At 44.1% G+C, this 20,121-nt stretch overlaps 6 protein-coding genes across 12 annotated transcripts; 2 read left to right on the top strand and 4 right to left on the bottom strand.

Moving 5' to 3' along the window:
- Positions 1-548: 548 nt before the first annotated feature.
- Positions 549-10,242, bottom strand: LOC119555441 (neurexin-4). Of its 3 annotated transcripts, none has more exons than XM_037866812.1 (12): positions 9,791-10,242; positions 7,966-8,082; positions 5,478-5,674; positions 4,637-4,778; positions 3,399-4,577; positions 3,210-3,335; positions 2,718-2,921; positions 1,729-2,658; positions 1,490-1,669; positions 1,086-1,430; positions 889-1,026; positions 549-828 (listed from the first exon to the last, which is right to left on the bottom strand). In XM_037866812.1, the coding sequence occupies exons 1-12, from the start codon at positions 9,894-9,896 to the stop codon at positions 638-640; spliced, it is 3,855 nt and encodes a 1,284-aa protein (XP_037722740.1). In that variant the 5' UTR covers positions 9,897-10,242; the 3' UTR covers positions 549-637. The 3 variants fall into 3 exon arrangements, with proteins under 3 accessions (XP_037722740.1, XP_037722742.1, XP_037722743.1); XM_037866814.1 differs by lacking the exon at positions 5,478-5,674 and adding an exon at positions 4,930-5,126; XM_037866815.1 differs by lacking the exons at positions 7,966-8,082; positions 9,791-10,242 and adding an exon at positions 4,930-5,126 and having other exon boundaries at positions 5,478-5,603.
- On the bottom strand, positions 6,503-7,917 carry LOC119555443 (L-aminoadipate-semialdehyde dehydrogenase-phosphopantetheinyl transferase). The gene has a single exon (XM_037866817.1). The coding sequence runs from the start codon at positions 7,443-7,445 to the stop codon at positions 6,573-6,575; it is 873 nt and encodes a 290-aa protein (XP_037722745.1). The 5' UTR covers positions 7,446-7,917; the 3' UTR covers positions 6,503-6,572.
- Positions 10,243-10,639: 397 nt separating the features above from the next.
- LOC119555328 (eukaryotic translation initiation factor 3 subunit L) lies at positions 10,640-12,753 on the top strand. The gene is made up of 4 exons (XM_037866659.1): positions 10,640-10,800; positions 10,934-11,412; positions 11,467-12,439; positions 12,499-12,753. Exons 1-4 carry the CDS (start codon positions 10,768-10,770, stop codon positions 12,631-12,633), a joined length of 1,620 nt encoding a protein of 539 aa, XP_037722587.1. The 5' UTR covers positions 10,640-10,767; the 3' UTR covers positions 12,634-12,753.
- A 258-nt stretch (positions 12,754-13,011) lies between these two features.
- LOC119555330 (rho GTPase-activating protein 68F) lies at positions 13,012-17,844 on the bottom strand. Of its 5 annotated transcripts, XM_037866665.1 has the most exons (7): positions 17,739-17,844; positions 16,387-16,578; positions 15,262-15,293; positions 15,055-15,180; positions 14,908-14,943; positions 14,655-14,850; positions 13,012-14,586 (listed from the first exon to the last, which is right to left on the bottom strand). In XM_037866665.1, exons 5-7 carry the CDS (start codon positions 14,933-14,935, stop codon positions 13,551-13,553), a joined length of 1,260 nt encoding a protein of 419 aa, XP_037722593.1. In that variant the 5' UTR covers positions 14,936-14,943; positions 15,055-15,180; positions 15,262-15,293; positions 16,387-16,578; positions 17,739-17,844; the 3' UTR covers positions 13,012-13,550. The 5 variants fall into 5 exon arrangements, with proteins under 5 accessions (XP_037722593.1, XP_037722589.1, XP_037722592.1 ...); XM_037866661.1 differs by lacking the exon at positions 15,262-15,293; XM_037866664.1 differs by lacking the exon at positions 15,262-15,293 and having other exon boundaries at positions 14,908-14,940.
- A 298-nt stretch (positions 17,845-18,142) lies between these two features.
- On the top strand, positions 18,143-19,313 carry LOC119555332 (NADH dehydrogenase [ubiquinone] 1 beta subcomplex subunit 5, mitochondrial). Its single transcript, XM_037866666.1, has 4 exons — positions 18,143-18,312; positions 18,383-18,612; positions 18,921-19,027; positions 19,092-19,313. Exons 1-4 carry the CDS (start codon positions 18,228-18,230, stop codon positions 19,228-19,230), a joined length of 561 nt encoding a protein of 186 aa, XP_037722594.1. The 5' UTR covers positions 18,143-18,227; the 3' UTR covers positions 19,231-19,313.
- Positions 19,302-19,933, bottom strand: LOC119555333 (autophagy protein 12-like). The gene is made up of 3 exons (XM_037866667.1): positions 19,776-19,933; positions 19,578-19,714; positions 19,302-19,518 (listed from the first exon to the last, which is right to left on the bottom strand). The coding sequence occupies exons 1-3, from the start codon at positions 19,849-19,851 to the stop codon at positions 19,396-19,398; spliced, it is 336 nt and encodes a 111-aa protein (XP_037722595.1). The 5' UTR covers positions 19,852-19,933; the 3' UTR covers positions 19,302-19,395.
- Positions 19,934-20,121: the final 188 nt, after the last annotated feature.

The following is a 20,121-nucleotide window of genomic DNA, read 5'->3' as shown; positions in this document are numbered from 1 at the left end:
GTCAAGACGTTCAAAATGTATTTTCCAAAAATACAATTTGTTTTTAATGCTCTGTGTAACTAAAGTAGCCAATTTTGTTTAGCCACAAAATGATTTTATGATCTTTTGTGTGTAAATTAGAAGACATTTTAAATTAAACGTAAAGCGAAAAAACATTTTAATATTAATGGAATGTTCGTTCTTATATACTCGCGCGATAAAAAATACATATAATTGGCGGCTTTCGGTCAGCTGCTCGGGCAGCAGCCTAAAATAAGTTTTTAACTTAATTTCGCAAACAAAGTGTTCATAAAATTAACTAAAAATGGACGGTATTCGGTGACTATTGAGCGCTTTCAATAGTGAAATAAGGTGAAATGCCGTCAGACAGAACCAAAGAATAAAAAAAGAAAACATTTAAAAATTCAGCCAACCAACCCTAAATCAAATTTAAGCAATCACTTGCGCAAAACAATTGGCAGTGCATGGAAAACTTGAAATATTTTCTGTCTGTAATACGTTGTGAGCCTTCTGCCGTGTTCATTTGATTTTCATTACGTTTTCATCTGTTTTTTTTTGTTTTTGGTGAGTCTGATTCGTCGCTGTTGCGTGTCTAAGGCGATTTAAAAACGATTTGTGTGCATATTTTGCGACAGGTTTAGATGAAGATCTCTGTTCGCTTCCTAACTTGATGGCCAGTAGTTGAGTGCAGGACAGCGTCATCAGGATCGTCGGCGCCATCGGCACCTTGATCCTCGTGCGTCAAATAGTCGCCTTTGTGTCGGTGCAGATAGCGACCGATAAGGAAGAACATAAGAATCAGCAGCAGGAAGAGAATTACTAGCAGACCTAAAAAGCATAAATTCATTAATTCGCTGGTTTCAACTGGAGTTTAATGATTTCACTTACATGCCAGCAGCACAGAGTCCACTTCGTTATACGCCTTGCGCAACTTCTCCTCATCCACTAGAGGTGGTGGCCTGGTCTCAATTTCAATAGGCGGATGCGTCACTGGCTCGACTCCGCAGAAGTCTTCTGTCAATTGGGCTGCAACAAAAAGTTTGATTAATATTTCCACTTCAATCTCATAAGTTATTAATACTTACTGCCCAAAGACTTGACATTCTTGGGTGGATTCTGCTGGAACATCAGCTTTAGAGGATAGATATCATCGAACTGAACTCGCGACACACAACCCACGAAACCGTCTGTCATTGACTCATTTTTGCCAATGTACATGTACTGGATGTTGTTAAACTGAGCATCCGCCGAAGCCTTGATATCGAAATTATACTCCACTGGCTCATAGTTGTCAACCTTTAGAACCACTGTGGATCCTCCATTTTTGCGCATAAAGTGCATGTCGTGGTACTGACCCAGGCCAAAATGTTTTTTGGGGAATATGATTTCCTGTCGCTCGAAGCCAAAGTCAAATACGCATCGCAAATGGCCTACAAAAATGTTAATATTTAGTTGAACAGTAAAAAAAAAAAGCTTGAAATCCATTTACCAGAATTCGACACTTGTATGGTCAGATATTCGCCAGTTAAATTGGAAGAGAAGCCAAGCAGGAAACCCTTGGGAATGGTTGTTGTAAAGCCCACGCGAATATTCTCGGCAATTGTGGAGCGGAAGGAGCCCTCGAACTCGTAGCGAATAATCGAGCTGGAGCGTAAGTTGACACCAATCTCTGCAATATGTAAATTCAATTTGAATAAAATACAATTACTGATTATTCCATTAACCCACCATCTGCGCAGATGGGTCCTTTGAATGCGCTCCAACGGCAATCGCAGCTATAGCCATCGTATCGCTCGATACAAGTGCCATTATTCAGGCAAGGACTCGACTCGCAGCGACCCACGCACCCGGTGCTGATGCCGTATATTCCACGCTTCGAGTAATCCTTAAGGTCAACCATCTTTCCGTTTAGCAACAGGGCACGAATGCATCCTACATAACCATCGCGGTACTCGGTAGTGGCGCCAATCACCAGATCCGAGGTTAAGTGGAGGGCACGCACTGGACCTGGCGGCTCACGAACCTCAGCCTTGATGGATCCATCCACCACCAGGCGAGCCTCCTTCCTGTTGCGCTCCACACTCACCGTGTGCCAATTGTTGTCGTTCAGGTGATAGCTGGTGCCCACATTAACACCCAGTGGACCGCTACCGGCTTGATACTGGAATTGCAGCTTGTTGCCGCCATTCAGACTTAGCTTGATGTAATCCGTGGGTCCAGTTGCATGGAAGAGCACAGAGTTCTCTTGTGTGGTACGGAATTCCAGATAAATATCTCCAGAGTGACCCATATCGAAGGGTGGCAGGTTTATAGAGGCATCGGCAATACGGAAGGTCACCACATTACTGAACAGATCGTCGCCCTCGCAGCGCAGCGGTCCTAGAGTATAGCGACCCATTTTCTCATCCAATGGAGTTCCAGTATCACCAAACTTCACAGCTCGCACAGGAAGGTACTCCTTCTCTCTGATATCACCACCATCCTCCTTCCATTCCAGACTGTTCGAGTCGCAATTGCACCACTTTGTGGGATCGTGGCACTTGCCCAGAATTCCACACTCGCATTTACGAGATCCTGGCAGAGCTCCGGCCCAATAGTCCATGGGTTGGTTGTGGCGTGAGATCCACCAAGAGAACGGACGGAAGTTTCCTGCCTCAGCTGGATGAAAAATTGAATTATAACACTGATTTGATCTAAGGAAACCCATGACCACTCACATGGTGAATTGAAGAGACGGGAGGAGCGGCAGGAGTAGCTCAGGCGCTGCCAGCAGCTATGAGAGCGATTCAGCAGAGCTTCGATTTGCAGTTGATTGGCATCGTACATGATAGACTGTTCAAAGGAGCCCGGCTCCTGGAAACCATCCACAGTTGTGGTGTGCTCTTGGCTGTGACTGAGGGTGGTAATCACACGTCCATCCGCTGATGAAAAAATAAATCAGTCTCATCAATCAATGTCATACATTTATAAAATTACGCACTTTGAGTAGCATAAATACATATTTTAAACCGTAAAACAAAAAAGGCGGTTAATACATTGTGATGAAGATAACATAATTTGATTGATGGTTCAAAAGTTTGAGTTTGTAACTCTGATCCAAAAGTAAAAATTGAATAGTATAGGTAGAAAGATGAGAAATCGAACTTCAACTTTCTGCTTAAGTTGCCAAAAGCATACATAATAAATCGGATTGGTTGACATCCACTTACAGTAAAACTCGCAGGTCACTGGGAAAGGCTCCAAAGGACCACTGCCATCCACATCGAGGTTCAGGTTAACACGCTGCTGCACATGCTGGACATTCTTGAGAGCCAGACAGGATAATGGATTGTTCGCTAAATACAAAATTGAAACAATAAGTCGACATAACATGTTGGAAATCCCTCACTGCAACTCACAAGTGTGACAAACGGCTCCTGCATAGCCAGTGTGCGCGCAGTCGCAGAAGAACTCCCTGGAGTTCTGGTGACAAAGACCCTTGTGCTGGCACGGATTCGGATTGCAGCGATCAATCATCTGGCAGGCATCCACGACAACATCATCTCCGCAGCAAACCTCCTGTCCCTTGACCCAATCCTGGGGTAACTTGTAGTTTCCGTCCACCGAAATCAACCGCATGCAGCCGACGAATCCATTTTTATCCTTTCCACCAGCTATGTAGTACTGTGCTCCAGTTGCAATCTGCAGACTCTTTGTTGTGGTCATCGGTCGCTGGTCAATGTTCAGTACCAAACGGTTCTTATCGATGGAGATGACGAACGAGTGCCATTTGCCATCATTGAACTGCTCATCGTAGTTGTCCAAAATGATGCGCGCCGTTCCCTTGGGCTTTAAATCAATCTTAACTTTTCCAAACTCCAGGAAGACCTTTATGTAACCACCAGAGTAGAAGTCATGGTGCAGCATTACTCCAGTTTCCTCGTAAGTACGGAAATAGAAGGACACGTTCAGGCGCTGAGAGTTCTCATAGCCAGCCAAACGGACATACGACGAGCGGGTAGTGAAGGTAACCGGATAAATTGGAGGCGAAGGACAGGCGTAGATGGTGTTCACCTTGGTGAACAGATAACCCTCTCCCAGCTCGGTGCTGTCCTTCATGACTCGAATAAAGTTGGTGGAATTGAAGTAGATATTCTCTAAGCAGCCAGAGAAATTCTGTTGGACAATCAAGCCCTCCTGGACATTGGGCACACCGCCAAGGTACAGCTCCCGATTAAGATTCAGCCTACTGAATTCGCCCTGGATGCGTCCCCGTACAATAACACGATCCACCGAAAAGATAATGTCCCGCTGGTTCCTTGAGATCACCACATCGTGCCACACATTATCATCCAGCAGACTGCCCACCGACAAGGAGGTCATCACCTTCGATCCCAGATCCAGATTTAGAATCATCTTGTTGTCCTTCAGCTGCAGGGCATAGTAATCGCCCTGAGTGCCACGCGAATACATCATAACTCCGTTGGCAAAGGCCGTCTTGAAGCGGAATCGAATGGACTCCTTTAGGGAGGAAATGGGCTCCCGCCTCAGATCGTAGCGCACCAAGCCAGTGCCATTGAAGTAAAGGTTCTCAGAGACTACAGGGAGTAGTTTTGATTAAGTAATCGGAATTGCATACAATAACTATTTAACTTACTGTAATCGCAACCGTAGAGCTCCACACGCATGGAAATCCGATCGTGCCACCTGGTGGGATTAATCCTCACCCACTGGGCGATGATGGGCACCTCGAAGACGTTGTAGTGGATGGAGTTGCCATCGGAGTTGCCCTTGAACATCTGTGATGGATACCATAGAGATATTTAATAACAAGCATGAGTATAAAAGTTAGTAGTGTTAAGCTAAGACCAAAAGCATCCATCCATCGCCATCCTTTAAGCCAGAAATAGTTATATAGTTTAAGCCTTAGTCTAGGGTTAGTCACAGTACCTGCGGCTCGCTCGTGGGATTCACGTATGAGCGCCAGAACTCGCCGTCATCCGAGTACTGGACAATGTACTCCGTCACGAACTCATCCGTGTGCATGCGTCCCATGGTGGCGATCTTGCGCACCATGCGCGGATCCCCCAGGTCGAATGTTAGAAAGTGGTTATAGGTATTCTCGACCGGTGTCCAAGCAGCGTTACCTGCACAAGGTGCATTTACCAATCTAGTTAGTCGCAGTGTCAGAGTGTAGAGAAGGGTATGGGTGTTTTGTGAAGGAAGTGAACTACAGAACTTTTAGACGAACACATAAACAGATGCATGCGGGACGGATTAAATCATAATGTTAAAAAAAAAAACCAAGCACAAAAGCAAGCATAGTGTTAATGGATTTATGTAATGATAATCCGCTTTCGCAGAAGAATAGTTTCCCCAGCACGTAGAAAAAATAGTAATAATAGTTTTTTTCCGTGCATTAAACCACCACCAAATGAATTCCATCCCGATTCCGATGAGACACACATTCGTAATTGTATTTGAGATCGATTGTTTACCTTGACATTGCCGCCCGGCTCTTTATAGTCGGCAAACTCTAGATCGGTTATGCCATAGCTAATGGTGTACTCGGTGACGTACTCATTGCTGTGGGGTCGTCCTTGCAGGGCGATGTGCGTCACGTTCCGCACCACGCCCAGGTCAATAATCAGACGCTGGTCGAAGTCTGAGTTTTTCGCGGACCACGAGGTGCCAGCTGGGGTTCGCAAATGGTCATGGGATGATGGGCAATAAAATGAAAATAATACAATTTAAACCAAAACAAGAGCAACATAAAATGTACTTAAAGGCAAAATAAAATGGGAGGTCTACCCTACACATAATTGCCTAAAATAGCGAGTTTAAAATTGCCTTAATCCTCGGGGGGTGTTTTCAATTAATAAACCATAATTTAGGGGCGATTCCGATTGACAGCTGCAAGTGGTCGAGTTCGAGGTCCTTCAGATCGCGGTTCAACCCCTGCTCCAGTAAGCAAAAAAGAATTTTGGTAATCCCGAGGGTTCAGTTGGTGTCAACACAAAATGGTTGGGCATAAACAATCGCGACCGTGTGCCTTTGTTTTAATTGCAGAGCGCGCCAAATTGCAAGCAGGTGTGACAAAATAGTGTGAGAAAGTCCCGAATGCAGTGATTTCCTATGGCAAAGCCCATTCCCCAATATTTTTGTTCCGCATTAAAGTTTCCTTTGTCCTTCGTTGGCAACGTGCTCATATCAGCGAGCCATCGTTCCCATCGATAAAACTTTCGGGAATGCCAAAAATAATTCAAATAAACGAGCCATGCAGAGCTACCCTTGCGCAGGGCTATCCTGTTGGCGCATAAATTCAACGAAACCGATGTCTGGCCCCTGTCTGAGTCCCATTATGGGTTCCTAAATTTCGGTTTATGGCCTTTTAAGCATATTTCCGGCTTCGTTTCGTAGAGTTTGTTTATCCAATGCCTGGCAAACAAGCGATTTTTTGGGGGTTGCGCGGATTCATGACAACACAAGGATTACAAATTATTCCGAATTGATTGGGCACAACTATTGAAAAAATATAAAAGCATGTTTATTCTAGGGATAACAAATCTATTTTAGGATCTACTTTTGTGGGATCATGATCGTTTGTAGGGCTTAAGCAGAGCCTTTTGGCAGTAGCTGACCACATCCTCCAGTTCCGATTCGAGACTCTTTACAAGAAGTTCCTCCACGCCAAGGAACTGAAACCTTCCATGCACCTGTGGCAAGCAGTTACGGAATGCAATGGCTGCGCAGTAATCCTCCTCCAAAAGTAAATGCTCCTCAAAGTGCCAGTTCTCCATGGGCTGATCATGGCAACGCAGGCTGGTTCCGGTTAAGGGGGAGACCTCCGTATTCAGCGGATGAGTGGTGTCCACGGAAAAGCTGATCTTCTCCAGATCCACAGTGATGCCAACGCCCAGCTCCTTGACGTAGGCCTCCTTCAGGCACCAGTGACGCATGAAGGCCTTGACTTGTTCCCGCTCATCATGCTGGGGTCTGCCAATATAGCTCCATTCCTGGGCCGAAAACTTGCTCTTCATCAGGCGAAAGAATTCCGACAGCGACTTGCCACCACTGTACTCGATCTTCATGACATCTGTGCCGATTCCAAAGTCGGGATCACTGGCTTCTCCCGTAATCCCCGCCAGGAGAACTAGGCTTCCCTGGTGGGAGACATTGAAGCTGAGCGGTGGCCCATCGAAATCCTCCCTCATCCAATACGGTTTTCCCCGCACATCCCGTGCGAACCTCACTTGGTGGTGCGGCAATCCACTGCATGTGCTCACATATTTCCGCATCAATAGCCGGCCAATTAGCGAGGACAGAAAGTCATCGATGAAGTGGAACTTCATGAGGCGAACGCGTTCCTCGGGCTGAATTGAGGCCACCGCCTGACTCAGTTGAGTGAGTGTGGGCTTCCAGCTGCCCAGGTCAAAGGCCCAGCGGGTGCAAATGTGTTTGCTCATTTCGATGCGTTTTAAAACTATCTAATTGCCTTTACAATCATTGCTTTCTAGGGCGTTTTCGCTTTAGAATGTTTTTACTAATTTGCTATTGTATTGGCAGTATGGCCACAAGTGGTTAGGGTAAAAATCCCCCAGCGATTACGCCTTATAAATATACTACAAAAATACTGCGCTTCAAAACTCAGCTGTGTTCCCGTTTAAAATTTCGATTGGGGGGTATTTCAAACTGATAAGAATTTTGGAGTTTTCAAAAATTATATACCAAAGCAAACAGCAGGTTGCACCTAGAAAACTGGCTACAAACTCAATCTAAATAAACATTTTTATTATAAAAAGGTTGTGGGTCAGCACTTAGCTAATAGTTCTATTTATTTAAAGTCAATTGAAATAAAAGCATGTTTTTGAAAGGGTTTGGACGCATTTTTAAAATCATAATTGCTAATTAAACAACTGAAAGGCAACTCAACTAGCACAAAGAACAAAGAATTATACAAAAATTAAATCAATAACTATTACTCACCGTTTAATCGTGCTTTATCGGGTCCTCTTTCTGTCAACGATGATGTTGCCGTGAGGACGGCTCTTTCCAGAAGGGGCTGGTTGCACTCATAGTCGGAGAAATAGTCCGTAAAGGCGTCTGAAAGTAAATAATATCGATCTATAAATACCCGAATTCCATGACCCATATACAATTGTACAATGTGAACGCAAACTGTCACGGGCGTAATTAAAATTGAGATATGAAGAATCTGTTTGGATGGCGGCCAATAATTTTGAGCACTTCACTCGGGCCATAATCGTTCCAGTGGCCTATTTTTATGGGGCCATAAATAAAGCCACATCAATAAGAAAGAAGTAAACAAGAGAAGTCCAGACTGAAGGGTAAATATCTGCCATACGGTTGAGAATCCTTCGTACGCAGTTTTCTAGGAATAATGTTTTATTCAGAACTCGGACAAGATTGATACCAATCGCTTGTAATGAATAAATATCACATAAATAGTGTCTGCACAATTGAACCTTTCAATTTCACAAGACGAAAGAAAATTCCAATGAAATTACTGGATAGATTAAATCATTTTATATTATCCAGGTTCTACTGTGCCTCAAAGTGCAGATTCTTGTCTCATATTTGCACCATAATATTGCTGGTGACGAGAGTCTTTTGGCCCCTAGGATCCATGACAAAAATGAGCGGAAGTGGGGGGCAGGTCGTGTCGGAAATCCAGACAATTGGCCCTGTCAGTTGCAACCCCCAAGAAATGTTTTATAATGGGTGCAGCAGGAACTTCTAGGCAAACACACTGGAATTTTCACAATGGGAGTGGGGAGAAACAACCCTTACGAGGTCATCCGGAGTTCGTGAGCACTTTAAGCTGACTTTGAGTCCTAAACAGAGTGGAGAAAATCAACCTGATAAGCCCGAAAGGAAACAGAGCGAAACACGCATGACAATCTGTTGGTAAATAGTACATATATTGAAACTTTTGGGAGCAGCAAGTTTGAACTACTTTTTCAGTTACTTAATGGCCAACAAAAATCTGGCTAATGTTCTAAATGAAACAAATATGACGAGGCCTGGAAAGGCCATTTCCGCTGATCTCGAGAAACTCGAAGTGCGAATGATGCTATTTTCGGGGCAATAAGAACCGAAATAAATTATGGAAATCGACCAAAAACTGAGGATATATGTCGGTTGTCTGCTTTCGACGCTTCAGGGCGTGAAAGTGGCAAATTAATTGCGTGGCATTGTTTATTTTTAGTCATAAAAATGTTTGCATATGATCTTAGTATTGTTTATTTTTCATGAAATGTGGAAAATTGCGGGCGCAAAGTGCTCAAATCTGTTGACATATGGAAGGATAATGATAGAATCACGTGTTTCGGCCAGCATCATTAATCAGCAGATGCTTTTTCCGCCGCATGCGCATTGCAAAAGCCGGAAAACAAAAAAAAACGGGGATGCAGCCGGCAAACTTTGGAGTAATTCCCCAGCGGAGCTCTACGATAAGATATCTATGTAGGTTCCAATTTTGAATTCAAAAAGAACGAGTAGAAAACGGGCGTTGTTAATCGGCGTTTTTGTTTTGCCACCGCCATTCGTAAGCAACGTTTCGATCGCTCTCTTTAGTTTAATTTTTCTCTCTCCGCTCGCGATCAAAAAGAGCGAGTTAAAAAGCGAAGAACGGGGCAAAAGAAAAGGAAAGAGCGAGTCTCCAGCTTTGGGGAACACGCCCAAAAAGTTGGCTTACAAACAATCGACGTTTTATGTCACAAATTCCTTACAAAATCGCACAGAACCCATCTAAATTCTTGGTTTATTCAACTGAAAACACTGTATTTACCTGCTTGCACTGATTTAATGCCATTATTGGCCAGCAATAGGAGGCATAGGAGACCAAACTGCAGCGAAGAAAATGCCGTTTTCGTATTACTGCTGGGCGGCCTCATCTTGGAGGCTTGTGATTAAGACTTCCGCGGAACGGATTTATAAACACATTTATTTTAGATTTCCGAGAAACGCTTGGTCAAAATGCACTTTTCCGCTGGAAAAACCACCGTGAAAAGCTGATAATTTATGGCAACGCGTCCGCAATATGGAGAGTTCCTTCTGCACTTTCCGCTGCTTTTGTTTTTCTTAATCGGTTGTAAATTGTTATAATTTATTGAGGGGCACCACGTCTCCACCAGATCACGCCCACTTCGAAAGAGTTTCGTTTGAATTAAGAAAATAATTATCGCAACGCGGATGACACACGAACTCCTCTCCGTCTCGCTGCCAGTGTGACCGTGCCTCAAGTGTGGCAAGCTACCGCGAGGCCAAAAACCCAGAAGTTAATCGCGTGAGGAAAACTATCGTTGTGTTCTCAATTTCACATTCGTCAAGAAATGGAACTAATAATTCATAATTATAATTTATAATTTGTAATTCAACTATGGACAAAAAATTTATATTATAAGCTTAAACACAAAGAATAGTTAATTGAAGTTAAAAAAAAATATATACATTGTAAAATAATAGAATGTAAATCCCTGCTTATCAAAAAGATTGCTTGAAATTTTTTGATGAAATAAAATAAACAAAATGGTCAAATATATCAAATGTTGTTTTCGTTTTCTTTCAAAACTACAAAATTTTAAATCCTAAAATCTCCCAAATCGCCCAAGTCGTGAAAACATCGATAGTCGCCCAGCCCCATCGATAGTCGATCACACTGTTTCTCCCTCTTTTCGCCAAAAATTTGTTGGCGTGTTGTCAATTTCTTCAGCGTTTGACAGGCTTTGTGTTTTGTGTAGCACCGGAAAAGATAAAACAGCGACAATGTACGGCGCAGACGAATACGCAAGCAATTCGGTGAGTGCAGGAAGTCCGGAAAAGTCCCGCATCGAGTAACCCATCCCGAGACCCCGCCGACAACATAACCCAACTTTTGTGCCCCGCACATATGTAAAATGTAAAAACTCATCGGTTTTCTTTGGGGTTTCAGGAGTACTACGATGACTTCGCCCACACCGGTGACCCCCAGCTGGACATGGAGTACGAGAGGAACTACTTCTCCACCCGGATGCCGGACAACGTCAAGTACTTCCTGATCAACTTCTGCCAGGCGATCAAGGAGGGCAACCTGTACGACATCCAGAACATGTACGAGAACACCTTCCCGCAGATCAGCGACCACCACTTCGACAAGACGGCCTGGCCCGAGGAACAGGAGGTGGCCGCCATCGTGGACAACGACAAGGTCTTCCTGATCCTGTACAAGGAGCTGTACTACCGCCACATCCATGCCCGCATTCCCGGCGGCCCCAAGTTGGAGCAGAGGATCAACTCGTTCTTCAACTACTGCGACTTCTTCAACCTGATCATCTCGGCCCAGAACCCGGTGATGCTGGAGTTGCCCGACATCTGGCTGTGGGAGCTGGTGGATGAGTTCGTGTATCAGTTCCAGAACTTTGCGCAGTATCGGTGGGTAGCTAGTCTCACTACTTTTGAATTTGTTTAACCCTATACTCCTTGCAGCGCCCGCCTGACGGACAAGTCCCAGGACGAGATCCAGCAGCTGTGCGTGAACCACAGCAACGTGTGGAGCATCCTCTGCATCCTGAACGTGCTGCACTCCCTGGTGGATATCTCGAACATCAAGAAGCAGCTGGAGGCCATCTCGCAGGGCGTGGATCCCCAGACCGTGGCCGGTGACTTCGGCAAGTTGTCCTTCTACAAGATGCTGGGCTACTTCTCCCTCGTCGGTCTGCTGCGCGTGCACTCGCTGCTCGGTGACTACTACCAGGCCATCAAGGTGCTGGAGCCCATTGAGATCCACAAGAAGTCCGCCTACTCGCACATCCCCGCCTGCCAGATCTCCACGTCTTACTACGTGGGCTTTGCCTACATGATGATGCGCCGCTACGCTGATGCCATCCGCACTTTCTCCGACATCCTGCTGTACATCCAGCGCACCAAGCAGCTTTACAGCACGCGGTCGTACCAGAACGACCAGATCAACAAGCAGGCGGAGCAGATGTACCACCTGCTGGCCATCTGCCTGGTTTTGCATCCCCAGTGCATCGACGAGTCGATCCAGCAGGTGCTGCGTGAGAAGAACTACCACGACGCCATGTTCAAGATGCAGTGCGGCGACCTGGAGGTCTTCAAGTCCTTCTTTGTGTTTGCCTGCCCTCGCTTCGTGAGCCCCTGCCCGCCGGCTGCGGATGCGCCCATGGAGGACTACGTCAAGGATCCCATGGAACACCAGTTGCTGGTGTTCATGGATGAGGTGCGCCAACAGAAGGATCTGCCCACGACGCGCTCGTATCTGAAACTGTACACCACCCTGCCGCTGACCAAACTGGCCTCTTTCATCGACCCCAATGCCAGCGACGATGACGTTTCGAAGCTCCTGATCCGTCTGCTTTGCTTCAAGCACAAAATGCGCAACCTGGTGTGGAGCAAGGGACCCAGCGGCTTGGAGGGAACATTCAAGTCCGGCTCTGAGGTGAGTTTTACAGAAAAGGATCCTGAAGACAGGTATCTAATCCTTCTTTAACATTCCAGTTGGACTTCTACATCGACGACGACATGATCCATATAGCTGACACTAAGGTTTCACATCGCTATGGCGACTTCTTTGTGCGTAAAATCCTCAAGTTCAACGATCTGAATCGCAAACTGAAGAATATCAACATTTAAGCCATTTAAGTCCACATCCTTGTGACCCCTAATGAACTATTTAATATTCCAAACTGGACCGATTTGTCTTGATATCAATAAAAAATCGCTTGCGGTTATGCGCAAGTTTGGTCCCCAAAATATCTATTTGATTTAATTTAATTTCGCTTCAGAAACGACATTTAATGAGTTTTAATGAATGAATACTAACCACGACTTTCTGATAAATCTGACCGCAAATACATTCAAACATTTTTTTGCAAAAGATTAAATCAGTTTAACTTATTCATCGCACTATTAAATATTCATGAATGAGTTTTGCTCTTGCACTACAATTAAAACGAGATATTAATCGTATTTATGGATTTGTGAACAAGTAAATAATTCAAATCAAAATTCTTAGTTTTAACATTTGCTTTATTTTTAACAATACCGTTATTTTATAAAAATTGTATGACTATAAGGAAATTCAAAATTCTACACATTACGATTTTTGAGTTCGCCACAACTCCACTTACGCGTGGCAGGTGCATTCAGCAGCGCAACCAAGATTCGTTTCCGGTCATGGGGGAATGTGCGTTCAATTAATACATAGTTCAATAATAACATCTCATATCGAATTTCTCTTCTGTTCGCCGAACGAACATAAGCAAATTTCTTTGGTAAATCAATCGTACTAAGCGCTTAGTGGGGGGCTAAATAATTGTGATTGGGGGAATAGTTGGCGTGGAGTTGGGGCTACAAGCAGTTCCACACATACACACAGTTTAAAATTCAACTTAGGATTACAGTACACTTTATACACGAAACCGCCTTCTGCTCTAGTTTCTGTTGCCTTTTGTGTGCTCTCTCTTTAGCTAACCATCGGTTCACTTAGGACTAACATTAAAATCAAACAATTTACAATTACGGACTTGTTTGTGAGGGTGGGCCAGTCGTTAATCGACGGACACAGTGCGCTGATTGACGTCGATCAAATAGATGTCCTTGTGGTTCTGCAGCACGAAGTCGACGAAAGCATTGATGGGGGCAATCTCCTCCAGGGAGGTGCTGGTGCTGCGCGACCACAAGAAATTGGGACCGAACACGATGGCCAGGTTGGAGGAGGTCATTTTGTTTAGGTCCTCGCAGTCCATCACCCTGACCAGGAACTCTACAATGTACTTGAACAGTTCATAGTTCTCCTCTGGCAGTTTTTCGCGTATCAGTTGGGTCACGTTCCGCGAACGCTCCTCCTTGGGCCAGTCTAGGAATCGAGTTACATCCTCGTACAGCTCAAACGTGAGCAGCGGCTCGGCGAGATCACGCAGGAAACTCTTCAGCAGGCCGGCTATCACGTGCACATTGACGCTCTTAAGATCCACATCCTCGCCACGATTGACGCGCTCCTTGAGCGCCATAATCTCCGAGTGGTTACCCGATCGCCGGAATATGCCCTCCGTATCGATCACACCCGTAATGGACAGCGAGTCCACGCATTTGCGCACAATAGGCGGAATGGAGTTCAGGCACGGACTGTTCACCACGATGAATTTCAGGGGCACCCCGAATTGATGCGTCGTCGCCATTTTGTGCTGCTGCTGCCGGGATGCATTTATGCTGCTGCTGGGTGGCGGCGTCGATGGCTTCCGGCTGGGGTTCAGCTTGTCGTCCAGATCGCAAATGTTGTCTGGCAGCTTCAGCTTGGTCAGGCCGAGCGCCTGGCGCAGCTCGTCCAGGCTTGAGATGTAGACTAGCTTCTTGCGGAACTTGTCGCTGATGAAGGGGCTGAAGAAGTTCCAGATGATCCGGATGAACCACGTCGGATGCACCACATACAGCGTCTTCAGGTTCTTGCGAAACTTGCGATCGAGCTCCTTGTACGAGTTCCAAAGGAACTGAGTGGATGGTTTGTTGTCCTCTTGAAGGCCTTGATGGAAATAGACCAGTATATAGTCGTTCTCCACAAATGGTTCGATCTCTTTGATAATCTCACTAAGGGAGAAAAAGAAAACGGTTGATTAAAACTTATAGTATAGTATAATTTATTAAATAGATCTTACCGCACGAAACCCTCGAGCTGGGACTTTTCGGGAAAGCGAGATGCATAAATGCCGAAGATATGACGACCCTGCTTGTCGGTACCCAGGAAATCGCATTTGTTTCTGGGCGGCTGAAAGTTCTCCGACTGTTCCCTGAGTTGGTCCTCGAAATCGTCCTCCAAAGGGTTTACATCTTCTTCGGGCTCTAGTTCTGGATCTTTGGAAACCGAGAAAAGTTTTTAATGGACTAACATGAATAGATTGGCCTACTCACCATCGGCCAGGACGAAATCGCCGACCATAACATCTTCTGGGGAGAAATCAGAGAATTAGTTAGTTAATATTATATTACAGGGGAACCACAGATTTTCTTTTCTTGGTGCTATAAAAATGTCTTATGTATAGCATATATAAAACTTACTTTCCAGGGGCGATGGGGCCAACAGCTCGGTATCGTCGAACTCTAGCTTCGGTTCGAAGTCATGCAGATCAGAGAGACTGGGCTGCGGCTCATCCGAATTATCGACGATCGGATTGATGGCTGGACCTTGGGGTGCGAGAGGGAAGGCATTTATAAATCTCGTAGGTTTCCCTGGCGCGGACTGGTATTCCAAAAACGTAATCTTACAAGTAATGCTTTCAGTTAAGTATTTTGACGGCCTGAGGCAACACAAGTTTAGTTCGGATTGAGTTTGAGTAAGTGAATAGACATGAATCAGAGAAATTTAATTTGATGAGTACGTTGGCATCTGATTGGATAATCAAGAGAGTCTTACTGTTTCGATATTATTGGCAGACGATTACTGAACAGAACAGAACAGAGACGATTAGGAGGAACTCTAAGCTAGGAAACTAGGACTAGGGCTAAGGATAGGGCTAAATAGGGCTAGGGCAAACACACGATCACACAAACCTCGGTAACAAACATTGGCAACAACACAGCTAGCGAAAAGTGGGTAAACAAATAGGATCCACAACAAACCAAGCAAACACGTTGGATAGTTAAAAATGCAAGATTGTATGTATGTACAGAGACGGTGAGCTGCCCACATAGGCTGGGTTAAACAGTTTGAAATGGGGTTAGTAGCGCAACTTGATACCAAAAACAAAGAGGTTTGGATAGGGGGCGGTTGGGGGTTAGGCGAGGCGAGGCGAGGCGGGGGGGGGGGGGGGGGGGGGGGGCGGGGCACAAAATTAGTCGTAATTGCTGGCTATTACTGTTAGTTCTCAAACGAGGGCACTTCTCCCCCCAAAGAAACTACGATACGGTAATGAAAACAAAACAAAGCGGCGCAAAGAAATGACTCCCAGAACTCGAAACACAGATTAAGAGGCATTAAAAAGTCCAACTGGCCCAAGTGGGATTCTTTTTATAGCTTTTTAAGGCCTGTTTTTCTATCATCTTGATGGCAAGCAAAAAGCTACTTGAGAATAAGTTAATTGTGGCTAATCATGAAAGTGGCAAACGCAATAAATGGTACTGGTATATAGATTATATACCAGATTTATATTATCATTAGAACCCAGTACAATAGTTAATGCATTTACTTAAATTCACTTTACAAACCTATCAAACAATTATAATATCTGCGTTTAATCTTTGTTTTGGGAATTCTTTCTCAGCGCCCAAAGAAGGCATATCGCCTGCGGTTGCGGTTGCGCTCAAAATGCTAAGCAGTTAAGGAACCAAAGATCAAAACTATATATATTCGAATCAAAAAGCATGACTTGGCCCATCGGCCGGCGGACTTACCTGGTAATCTCAAAGCGAAACGTGAATGGTCGTCCATCGCGGGTGGGTGATTTGATATTGGTGGCTATACGAATGCCGAATGTCGAGTGCTTCAGGTGCTGTCCCTCCGTTCGATGTGATTGGAATTCTCGCGGTGACGCAGGACGTGGCTCAGTCGTGGGGCTCGATTATTGGCATGTGGAATATGTGCGGCTGAAATGTGAGAATAAATTAGCCAAAAGCAGCAGTTGCCAGTACTCTATCGATGACGTCATTAGCCAGCTATGTAGTTTTCTTGTTTGGTTGTTATTTTGGTTTTCTTTGTATTGGCGATAGTACAGGTTATATGGCATTGCTGATTCACATTCATTCACATCGATGGATTTGGTTAAAGCTAATGGCAAAGGGGTTTTCTTGGTAACTTGGCCCTGAAAGACGCCTACTCCCACATCCACGCCCACCTCGCTCGCACACAGTGGTGACATTTAAAATGGCCATGACTGTGGTTTCAAGACAAGTGAATTGCTTTTTGAAAGATAACAAACACAGAATGAAATAAATGAGGCTGCTTATCGCAGAACGCAATTCCAACACAAAGTTTGACAGATTCACAATGGCACAATCGTAAATGGAAAGTACATAGTTTGTTTCCTGTTTTCGATGTTTTTTAAATATCTTGAGTATGTTTTTTTAATTTCCTTTGAAATATTTCAAACTGAGCAGACAAACACAGAAAAAATAGAAAGAAAAATATAATTTTATTATATTACATTTAAAATCTTTACTACCATTTGATATGAAGCTTATCTGATGTAAGAATTTAACAGGTGATTATTACTATAACAAAGAGTGTACTGTACATAGAGTTTGGTATGCTATAGTCTGCATGTTGTACGTGTTCTTTGATTTTCAAATAATCTTTTCCCATTTCAAAATGTCAGGGGGTACATATCCTTTTAACCGCCACTGTAGCGACTGGTACACCACCTATTTGTGCCACCTCTGTGGCAGGGTGTAGGCTGATCCTTCCGGCCGCCACTGTAAAAGGGAGTAGGCTCCTTTGTCCCGCCACTGTTCGCACATACACACACGAAAGAGTTGAGTAAAAATTGCACAACTTCGATGCCAAAAAACTAAATTTCTTTTAAACTTTCGCACAACCGGAATTATTGCAAACAAACTGCGCATTTGTGTCTTGCCTTCTCTTAATTATATTTACTTTTTTTTTTTGTGTACTACGCCATGGACTTTTATCACTCCCAAGAAAACATCGCAGTTTACACGATTGCAATTGTTTGACTTTACCCCACTTCCATTTCACATTTCCCTGAACTTTTCACTCGGTTTTTGAGTCGAATTTGCGAGGAAAGTACCTTTTATCAGTACGGGAAAAAATCTTCGTTAATTTTACAGCCAGACGACGTTGTTTTTGTCGATGCTTAGTGGTGGTAAACTTTTGGTTTGGCGAGCCCATTAGTGCTGCAAAAAGCACAAATCGACCAAACTTGCAAGAAGTCACGAGGAAAACATTTCGTGTCACGATTGCATTTGCACCAGAAATAGTTTTGTTTTAAGTAGTATTTTAAATAACATTAGGACAACCTATTTTCGCTAATAAATAAAAGATTTCATATATAGTTAATCGTAATAGTCCTTGTGAAATATTTGAGTCTTTTAATTTTTTGAAAAACTTTTTCGCCCGAGACTCAAACCAAAATCTTGTCACGCTGCCATCTCTGCTGTTATCGATACATCAAAACACATGTACGGTCCCTCCAAAGTGTGACCGTTCGCCGTGCTGCTCGCAACTTTGACACGACCAGTTCCAAAATATCGTGAGATTTACGAAAAACTACTTTAAAATGGTCGGTTGGAGCCGTTTGCTGTCGCCGGCGGCGAAGTTCGCCAGCCTGCGGGCTGTCCTGCAGGAACCCGCCTGCCGGAATGGTGAGTACTGCGTGGAAAAGCCGCCATAAACACACTCCACATTACGCAACCAAATATTCTGGATTTCTAGCCCTGCAGCAACAGCTGCGCCAGATGAGCGGCGATCATGGACACCACCACATGACCATCAAGCCATCGCGCTTCCAGTGGGACAAGTTCAAGGATCTGATGCACTTTTACGTAATGCTCGGCGTGATTCCAGTAACCGCCTTGGTTCTCTATGCGAACATCTTCGTGGGACCCGCGCAGCTGGCGGAGATTCCCGAGGGTTACGTGCCCAAGCACTGGGAGTACGAGAAGGTATGATGGGATCCAGTCCCTAAAGCATAGTATAATGGGTCTTCTATATCTTATCTTACTACAATCTTAAAACGGAGGTTCTTATAAAGATGTATCACATCATTTTAAACCAAGTTATAGATATTCAAATATCAGTTTAGTATTGAGCTTTAGTTTTTAGAAGTATATGATTTCACTGCAAGAAATCTATTCTTAATCTTGTATTTAATTATTGATATCAATATAATTTCTTCGTTGTTGGATACGTTTTTAAACCTATGACCTATGAAATATTTATCCTCATTCCAATTATTCTCTATAATTTGCAGCACCCCATTTCGCGCTTCATTTCCCGCTACATGTTGAACTCGGAGCAGCAAAACTACGAGAAATCCCTGCACTATCTCTACGAGGAGAACGAAAAAGCCCAGATTCGGTAAGGCGGAAGATACATCTAAAAGTAATCGAATTGTAAACCATTTCTGGTTATATCCTTTTAGCCTCCTTGAGGACCAAGTTCGTCGCAAGATGTCCGAGCGCAACGACTACCAGGCCTACTACTACCGACCATCGGTGGCGAAGTACCACAGGGTTTCCAAAGAGGCTGCCGACGAGCTGGAAGCCCTGCGTGGCGACTAGACCCCTTGTAATATTCTTTAAATACCATTGTTAGGCTCCCGTTTCGGGGGGAAATAAAGTGTGAAATCGAGTTCGCAACATCAGCTTATTCACATTTAATAATATACAAATTACCCAGTAGTCGAATAAATACTTAAGATTTAGCAAAGTCGAGTGCGTATCGATTTAGCCCCACGCCTGATTCTTGCAGTAGTAGAGCACCAGTTTACCGTTGGTTCCATGGCACTCGTACAGGTTCTTGATTATCTGATCCGGGGCGGGTGCGAAAGTCTGATTCACGTAGAGGAACTGCAACATTAAGATCCTAAGTAAGATAGTGTTCCCATGGAACTGTGGAAAGTACTTGCAATCTGCTCGCTGGCATCAAGTTTAAGGAACTTGTGGATGAACTTCTGGATCCAGCTGACGGTTTTGTTGGGATCCACGGTCCAGGTTCGCTTCTTGATGATTGGCACATTCCCAGTGGCGTTCAGAAGGATACAAACTGATAAGAGAGACTTTGTGATAATAACCCAAATATTGTAAAACAAAGCAAGATCTCTTACTCTTGGAACCATCCTTATCAACGGGCGTGGAGGTGGAAGTGCTCAATGCAGCCTGGGATTCTGGAGTGTCTGCCATCTATTTGGAATGTAACTAAATCGTTAAGTTCTAAATTAATGGGTTGAAAGTGCCAATTTGTAAATAAAGTATAAAATATTGGAGATGGCAAAAGTATGATGACAGCATCGATAGAAGTTACGAGATTGGTGGATGAAAACTATTATCTAGAAACCAACTTAAACTAAATTATAATTTTCTTAATATCTAAAGAAACCTACCTGATTTTTCGATTTTTTTTATTTAAAAATGTTAAATTGCTTAATATCATTTTCTTATATACGATATTCA

This window comes from Drosophila subpulchrella, chromosome 3L (genome assembly GCF_014743375.2).
Source record: "Drosophila subpulchrella strain 33 F10 #4 breed RU33 chromosome 3L, RU_Dsub_v1.1 Primary Assembly, whole genome shotgun sequence".
NCBI lineage: Eukaryota > Metazoa > Arthropoda > Insecta > Diptera > Drosophilidae > Drosophila > Drosophila subpulchrella.
This window is presented reverse-complemented; position numbering and strand designations above follow the sequence as displayed.

Bases quoted from the DNA above. Each gene is read 5' to 3' on its own strand.
- LOC119555443 (XM_037866817.1), bottom strand. From the start codon at position 7,445: ATGAGCAAACACATTTGCACCCGCTGGGCCTTTGACCTGGGCAGCTGG.
- LOC119555441 (XM_037866812.1), bottom strand. From the start codon at position 9,896: ATGAGGCCGCCCAGCAGTAATACGAAAACGGCATTTTCTTCGCTGCAG. The intron at 1,027-1,085 runs GTAAGTATTAAT...TTTTTGTTGCAG, and splicing joins GAATGTCAAGTCTTTGGGCA to CCCAATTGACAGAAGACTTC. The intron at 829-888 runs GTAAGTGAAATC...TATGCTTTTTAG, and splicing joins GGACTCTGTGCTGCTGGCAT to GTCTGCTAGTAATTCTCTTC.
- LOC119555328 (XM_037866659.1), top strand. From the start codon at position 10,768: ATGTACGGCGCAGACGAATACGCAAGCAATTCG. The intron at 10,801-10,933 runs GTGAGTGCAGGA...TTGGGGTTTCAG, and splicing joins ACGAATACGCAAGCAATTCG to GAGTACTACGATGACTTCGC. The intron at 12,440-12,498 runs GTGAGTTTTACA...TTAACATTCCAG, and splicing joins CATTCAAGTCCGGCTCTGAG to TTGGACTTCTACATCGACGA.
- LOC119555330 (XM_037866661.1), bottom strand. From the start codon at position 16,423: ATGGACGACCATTCACGTTTCGCTTTGAGATTACCAG. The intron at 14,851-14,907 runs GTGAGTAGGCCA...CGGTTTCCAAAG, and splicing joins CGATTTCGTCCTGGCCGATG to ATCCAGAACTAGAGCCCGAA. The intron at 14,587-14,654 runs GTAAGATCTATT...TTTCTCCCTTAG, and splicing joins CAGCTCGAGGGTTTCGTGCG to TGAGATTATCAAAGAGATCG.
- LOC119555332 (XM_037866666.1), top strand. From the start codon at position 18,228: ATGGTCGGTTGGAGCCGTTTGCTGTCGCCGGCGGCGAAGTTCGCCAGC. The intron at 18,313-18,382 runs GTGAGTACTGCG...CTGGATTTCTAG, and splicing joins GGAACCCGCCTGCCGGAATG to CCCTGCAGCAACAGCTGCGC. The intron at 18,613-18,920 runs GTATGATGGGAT...TATAATTTGCAG, and splicing joins AGCACTGGGAGTACGAGAAG to CACCCCATTTCGCGCTTCAT.
- LOC119555333 (XM_037866667.1), bottom strand. From the start codon at position 19,851: ATGGCAGACACTCCAGAATCCCAGGCTGCATTGAGCACTTCCACCTCC. The intron at 19,715-19,775 runs GTAAGAGATCTT...CTCTCTTATCAG, and splicing joins TGATAAGGATGGTTCCAAGA to TTTGTATCCTTCTGAACGCC. The intron at 19,519-19,577 runs GCAAGTACTTTC...TTAATGTTGCAG, and splicing joins TTGATGCCAGCGAGCAGATT to TTCCTCTACGTGAATCAGAC.